At 38.6% G+C, this 7,157-nt stretch overlaps 1 protein-coding gene across 2 annotated transcripts; it reads left to right on the forward strand.

The window, feature by feature from the left end:
• Positions 1–2,024: 2,024 nt before the first annotated feature.
• LOC141642470 (acetyltransferase At1g77540-like) lies at positions 2,025–3,830 on the forward strand. 2 transcript variants are annotated; one of them, XM_074451287.1, is made up of 3 exons: positions 2,025–2,262; positions 3,134–3,410; positions 3,503–3,830. In XM_074451287.1, the coding sequence occupies exons 2-3, from the start codon at positions 3,147–3,149 to the stop codon at positions 3,596–3,598; spliced, it is 360 nt and encodes a 119-aa protein (XP_074307388.1). In that variant the 5' UTR covers positions 2,025–2,262; positions 3,134–3,146; the 3' UTR covers positions 3,599–3,830. The 2 variants fall into 2 exon arrangements, with proteins under 2 accessions (XP_074307388.1, XP_074307387.1); XM_074451286.1 differs by having other exon boundaries at positions 2,026–2,262; positions 3,045–3,410.
• The last annotated feature ends 3,327 nt before the right edge of the window (positions 3,831–7,157 follow it).

A 7,157-nucleotide genomic window follows, 5' to 3' on the forward strand; every position in this document is an offset into this window, starting at 1 on the left:
CGAAACGGTTCGGTTAATCGAACCTTAAAAATGGACGGTTTTTCGGTTTTTCGGTTCGGTTATTGCGGTTCAGTTTATTCTGAACACCCCTAGCTAGTAGAGCAAGAAATTCGGCCTTCATAGACGTACACTCCCCACAAGAGAAATAATAGGCAGTAATGAAATTATCCGTCTCATCTCGAAAAATACCTCCGCCTCCTGCTGGACCCGGATTGCCCTTAGAGGCACCGTCAGTGTTTAATTTAACCCACCCATGAGCCGGTGGGGACCAACGTACAAAAATTTCAACTCTTGGGTTAATTGGCTGGGGGATAAATATGTTAAAACGATCGAAGGCTTGCTTGGTTACTTCGAATTGCCGATAGAGGAAGCTACGCGGGTCCAAAGGATTCTCATTATCACGGCCAAAAACTATATTATTTCGCCACTTCCAGATTCACCAGCATGTGACAGCGAAATAAATCGGCCAATCCTCAACGGTAGTTTTAACGTCGTTAGTAGCACATTTAGAGAGCCACTCGAAGAAGGGAGAGGTGTAGAAAAAATTATTAGAGGGAGGTATACCAACTAGGTCCCATATCTGACGGGATATAGGGCAAGAGCGCAAGAGGTGTTCCGTCGTTTCTTCATTGTCGATGCACCGAGTACACATGGGATTGTCACCCAGATTTCGTTTAACACGGTTCACATTAACCATTAAATGACCATGAGCAGCTAACCAAAGGAACATACGGATACGTTGTTGGACTGGAAGGCGCCATATAGTTCTCCAAATGATAGATTCCGGCTCGTCTGTAGTATCCATGTCTTTTAGAAAACCTAGAGCTGATTTAAGAGAGAAATTTCCAGAGATCGTACCTTGCCAATAGAGAGTATCTTCTAAGTCCGGATCATTAATAAGGGATATAGATGCTATTCTTTGAAGTTGAACTTGCGGTAACAAATCTGTGAAACGGTCCCATTTCCAGTCGTTTTGTTCACACCACAAATCACTTACAGTGTCTCCAAGCATAGATTCCGGTATCGGAGCTATATTGACATCAGAAAGGCGAGTGCCATCCACCCAAGCATGATCCCAGAAAAGCGTCCGTCTCCCATTACCAACTGTTGTAGCTGTTCCCCTCACTATAGTTTTAGCTTGAGAAGTTATACCGGCCCAAACATTAGACATATTACGCTTAGGTTGAAAAATATCAATGTCCAAGCGATTATTACAGTACTTGGCACGAAGTACCCGTGACCATAAGCTAGTAGGATTCGCAAGTACCTCCATCGCAGTTTGGTAAGAAAGGCTGCATTAGCTTGTCTAGCTGAAACTATACCTAGACCACCTTTTGATTTAGGTTGTTGTATCGTTTCCCATTTAATAAGATGAATAGATTTTTTATCTTCATCCCCTCCCCATAAGAAACGACGAGATTTCCTATAATGGTATCGCAAACATAAAGTTTTCACAATCGATATCTGATTGGATAAATTTTAAATTTCAGATATCCGGTTTTAAGAAAGTCACAATCAACATCCGATTCAGTTGATTCGGAAAAAATCGGATCGGATATCCAATTTAATGGTATCCATATATTCGTTTTTTTTTTTCGGATTCGGGAAAAACAACTTAGATTGGATAATTTTTTTTTTTTTTTTTTGCTAAACCCTAGTAGTATTGAGACCGGGTGAGCGGTTTTCTATGTTTGAGAATTGAGACTGATTTACGGCTGTAATTCATACTCCCTCCCAGTCACTATAATGTTCCCACTTTCCCGAAACGGATTATTCAACTAATGTTCCCATTTCCTTTTTTGGTAACTTTTACTCTTATTTTATTCATTCCTCTCTCCTATCACCAAACCCCACACAACTATTTTACTCTTATTTTATTAATTTCCTTTATGTTTTGGCCCACAATTCTTTATTTAACTACTAATAATTCATCCCTCTCCCCTATCACCAACCCCACACAACTCTTTTACTCCTATTTTAATACTTTTCCTTAAGTATTGTGCCCATATCAAATGGGAACAATATAGTGAATGGGAGGGAGTATTTACTTAAAAAACAAAAGATACTGCTACTTCTTATAATTAATTCACATCTCCATTTTATATAACCTCCCAACGCCGACGACCTGTTACAGTGCTCTCCGAACGCCGACGACCTGCTCTCTGAACGCCGACGAATCTTCGACCTGCACTCCCAACGTCGACGATATTCTCTCTCCTTTCTCGCTCAACTCTTTTTCGTCCCGCAACTCCAAACGCAGAGGTATTTTTGACTAATTAAACTACAAGATCCTTTCACTGAATTACAAAATGAATTATTATTATTTTGACTAATTAAATTAATATTTTAAAGATGTTGATTGTTTAGGGTTAGGTTTGGACAATTTTGATTAGATTATGTCTATTATACGGTTTTATGCAAATTCAGATGATTTTCATTGTTCTGTCCAGATTAATTCAGACGATATTAATGTGCTTTATCAACCACACACCCATTACCCCACTCTTGCCCTTGTGCTGATCAATTTTGGTGACTCAAGTCTCACTATAATGAGAGACGGGTCGGATCCCTCTCACAAAGAGGCATTTGGGAGGCCAAATGGTAACCCACTTGGTTTTCCACTTGCCCTCTCACTTGACTCTTTGTGTTAGAGACGGATATGCCCGTGTATAATGAGAATTTGTGTTGGTCCATACTCGTTAATACGTTATTTGAGTTTATTTACTATCGTTCCAATTTGCGTTTTCATACCATGTTTCAGAGATGATGTGTATCAAATTCGATTAGTGAGTCGATTAGGCACTGTTAGTCTGTTAGGGTTCGACAACTTCAGCGTATGTATTGCTTTGTAGTTTGTATGCTGCTGCTTTTTTTATTTACTGATATTATTCATGAACTCAAAAACAAGTTCTCTATGAAAGAATGTTGTGATTCTTTTTTATATTATGCCCCCACCTAATTCATTTCTGAAATTAATCTTTTTTTTTCTTTTTTATATTTACTGACTTATTAATCTAATTGTGATTCTTTTCATGTCCAAGCAGTGCATAGAAGAAGTAATGTTGTTTAATCTTTAGTCTTTACCTTTGAATTTCGTTACTATACTTGGATTATTATTATTATTATACGAAAGGAAGAAAAGAAACATGGGTGGGAGCGGTGATGATGGAGGAACAGCGATGAAGATAGTGTGGAACGAAAATCAGCAGAGATTCGAAACAGAAGACAAAAAGGCGTATCTGGAGTGCGTCTTCAAAGTCGAGGGTACTCATCATGTCATAGACCTGATTCACACCTACGTACCTCCTTCCAAGAGAGGCCTTGGTCTAGCTTCCCACCTCTGTGTGGCTGCCTTCAACCACGCCCGCACTCACTCCCTCCTAGTCTCCCCTACTTGCTCTTATGTCTCCGTACGTTCTTCTTCTTCTTCTTCATTTTATTGTTTTTTTTTCCATTTGTGGAATCAACACAAACATGGATGACATCGTAATTATATGCGCAGGAGACATTTCTTCCTCGGAACCCATCATGTCTGACGTTCGTTTACAAAGAAGATACTGCACTTGGTGAAACGGCTGATGTCCACTCCAAAATCTGAATGTCAAATTGGTGAAATCTAAACATTTTAGAATGGGTTCAATTAATTGAGACACTTTCTACACCCATCCCTATATTTTCATTTTCATTACTAGCTAGAAAGCCGCGTGCGGTCCAACTTTTTTTTTTTTTTTTTTTTTTTTTTGCGAAACTGTAAACCGATTCAAAGACGTCATGTAAAATGAACGCTTTGTTTATTCAAACAATATTAGTAGTATACAAACTACAAAGTACATGCGTTGTATATTTTGGATTACGTAGGATTATTGGTAGTCGTGAGATAAGACTTTTGGTAAGTCTTGAGACGAGACTCACTTTGGTAAGTCTTGAGACGAGACTCACTCAAGACTCGTCTCAAGACTAACAATAATTCACCCTCAGTAATTCTGCTAGCAACGAACCATAAATTCTGCTAGCAACGAACCATAGTCGTCCATATCAAGTACAAATCTGTAGTTCTTCGGCAATACACTAAAACAGAGGCATACCAGAGTGTCAGATATAGATATCATCCATGCCCACGTCCTGACCTGGTAGAGAAGCGGGATCACCCCCAAGTAATTTTAACACGTTTGGTAACCACAAAATCATAGGAAATAAGACCTTTATAGATTTAATCATTTAACAATTTTTCTAAAATAGAGGAAGGTGTTTATCTTACCCCATTGTATTCAACCAAATTGCCAACCAATGCAATCTTAACTGTCCATCATTCGATCAATTACCACCTGGAACTTCAACTTGTTTTAAAGGATGCCTCCAACAATTTGCCTTATCTTCCAGTTCACTCATCAAAATCTGCAAATACACACAACCGATGAGTTAAAAAAATCATCTGCTTAACAACGAATCTGAGATAAAAAAGAGATGCATAAAATAAACATTGCCTATGGCGAATTTTGATTCATGAAACTTAGTGGCGGACCTTGCAATGATTTGATAAAACTTGTACGAGTATGAATCTTGAGATAAGTTTTTGACCATTATTGGAAAAACTTATCAATGGTTTGTTTTGGGTGTATTATCAGGTCAGTACAGCAGGTCGACACATTCACTTTAGCACCTATCTATTGATGTTTATGGGTCACTTATAATGTCAATAAACATAGGTATAACGTCAAATAATCAATTTTGGTAATTTTAGAATCATATCAATTACGAGTTATGTGATTTGTGTCTCAGTCATCTTGGTACGACAGTTTGAGTCTAATTTCCATTTAGGGGTAGGAAATTTGATTTTGGCCAGGTCTAATGCCTAATTGAATGCCTTAAAAGCTAAAAGCATCACTAATGTTAAGTGCTTGTTTGGTTACTCATTCAATTCATGGGAATTCTAAACTCCCATGAATTGAGTTTTTTGTAACTTGTTTGGTTGCCACAAATATTGCAAAATGGGGGAATTGACAACTCCACGGAGTTTTCAACTCCTGCATGATGTAGGAGTTTGATTACCAACCCCCTTCTAGGTAATTGGAAATTTCCCCATCTATTTTCCTTCAAATTTACCCATTTGCCCCTAGAAAAAAAAGGAGTTAGATATTATTTATTTTAAATAAGGGTATATCTGTATTTATAAATCAAAATCATGTGAATTGAAATAGTGTAACCAAACAAGACATTGGAATTTAATTTATGGGAAAAACAAACTCCCTTAAGGCAACCAAACATCTTTTTGCTATTTCATGTGAATTGTATAAGGGAGTTAAAATCCCGTGAGTTGCAAATTAACACGGGAATTCAATGCCTGGATGAACCAAACGAGCACTAAGTAAAATGTTTGATAGCGTACTTTGTAGGAGCAAGTAAAAATAGATATCCATCCGTCTCGGTTAATTGTTGTTATTTGGTTTTGGCACAAATACCAAGAAAAGAGGGATGAGCCAATTACTAAATGACAAGTGGAATAAATTGAGGGGGCGTTTGGTACGGGAAAGGGTAAGAGAATGAAATCAAGAAAGGGTAAGAGAGGGAAATGAATGGGATCACCCATATTATACTTGGGTGTTTGGTTAACAATTAGAGGAAAATGGAATTAAAAGCCAACATCCACCACCCCCACCGCCATTACCCACCACCTGCCACCATTATCTACACCGACACCACCACAAGTAGCGGCGCCGACGATCTTCCTCACGGTACCTCATGGCGAACCTAATCACCGCGCCTCACGCCCTCAACAAACACCACAATTCCGACCCCAAACACCTTATTCGTTCTAAAAAAATTCACCACAACCCTTTGAAAACCCCTCCCCCACCCCTTAAAACACCAGATCTGGTGTGGCCGGCATCGGGCGGTTGCAGTGGTGTGGCCGAGGAAGGTGTTGGTGGTGGTTGGTGGGGGTGGGAGAGTCACTGAAGGTGTTGGTGTGGTGTTTAGTGGTTGAGGATATGGGGTAGCGTGGACAAGCGGCGTCGCTGGTGGTGGTTGTGTCGGTGTGGTGGGTGTAGGGTGTAGGTGGCAGTGGTTGACGATGTGAGAGGGTGTGGTGGGTGTTGGTGGGAGTGGTGGAAATAGGGAGTAGGAGGAAGAAGGGATTATGGGGTTATGGGCTTACCCAAGGGGGGAGGAGTAAGGATGAGAATGGTTTTGGGGGTAAGGGGGGTATGAGTTACCCTTTCTTTGTGTCAAACAAACAACAACAAAAGGAATCAACCAGTTTTATTCTCTTTCCCTTTCCTTATTCCCCCCAACCAAACGCCCCCTTGAGTGTAAATGATCAAATTGTTCTTCAAATTCATTCTAGAAAAGATAATAATAAAAAGACGGTAAATGACTGGGAGATAGGCCCTGTTTTTTTACGGCTTTTTAGAGTGAATCGAATCGAATCGAATCGAATGGAGTGAATCGAACTAAAGTGAGCTGAAAGGCCCGAATCGAATGGAGTGAATGAATCGAATCGAATCGAATGGAGTCGAATCGAATCGAATCGAATCAATCAATCAATGAATGGAGTTGAGCTGAACTGAATAAAGCTGAATTGAGTTGAATTGAACTGAAATAATCATATTAATAATAATAATAGTATTCAATATTATTGTTATTATCAACTATAATATATTAATATTCATAGTATAATAGTAATACTAAAATTAATATTTATAAGAAAAAAATTATAATATTATATATGAATAATCATAAATTATAATCATGAAAAAATAATATTTTTTTACTAATAATATTTTTAATAACAATAATAAATAATAAGGTCATATTAATAATGATATTAGTAAAATAATTGTTTAGAATAAAAACACTAGCGTTGCTCGAATTCAGGTCGAGTCAACGCCCTACTCTCATATGGCATCTCGAGCCTATGCTTGCTCTCTTCGGATGGATCTTTCACGCGTAACAAAGGCCCCAGAGGGTATGCAAAAGGTCCTTTCTCGATGCCTTACGGTAATGGTGGATAGTCGGGACCTTGCTTGAAGCTAAGGTCTCTGTGCTCTCTTGTAGTAGCTCAAGTAGTCTTACTTCTAGAGAGAGGAAGTTGTTGGTGAGAAGTTTTTACCATTGATTGGTGAATAGTGAGATATTTATAGGTTTTATGTGTACCTCAA

Source organism: Silene latifolia, chromosome 2 (genome assembly GCF_048544455.1).
Source record: "Silene latifolia isolate original U9 population chromosome 2, ASM4854445v1, whole genome shotgun sequence".
NCBI classification, from domain to species: domain Eukaryota; kingdom Viridiplantae; phylum Streptophyta; class Magnoliopsida; order Caryophyllales; family Caryophyllaceae; genus Silene; species Silene latifolia.

Excerpts from the sequence above, each read along its gene's own strand:
- LOC141642470 (XM_074451287.1), top strand. The coding sequence starts at position 3,147 with ATGGGTGGGAGCGGTGATGATGGAGGAACAGCGATGAAGATAGTGTGG. Across the intron at positions 3,411-3,502 it reads CTACTTGCTCTTATGTCTCC|GAGACATTTCTTCCTCGGAA; the intron begins GTACGTTCTTCT and ends TTATATGCGCAG.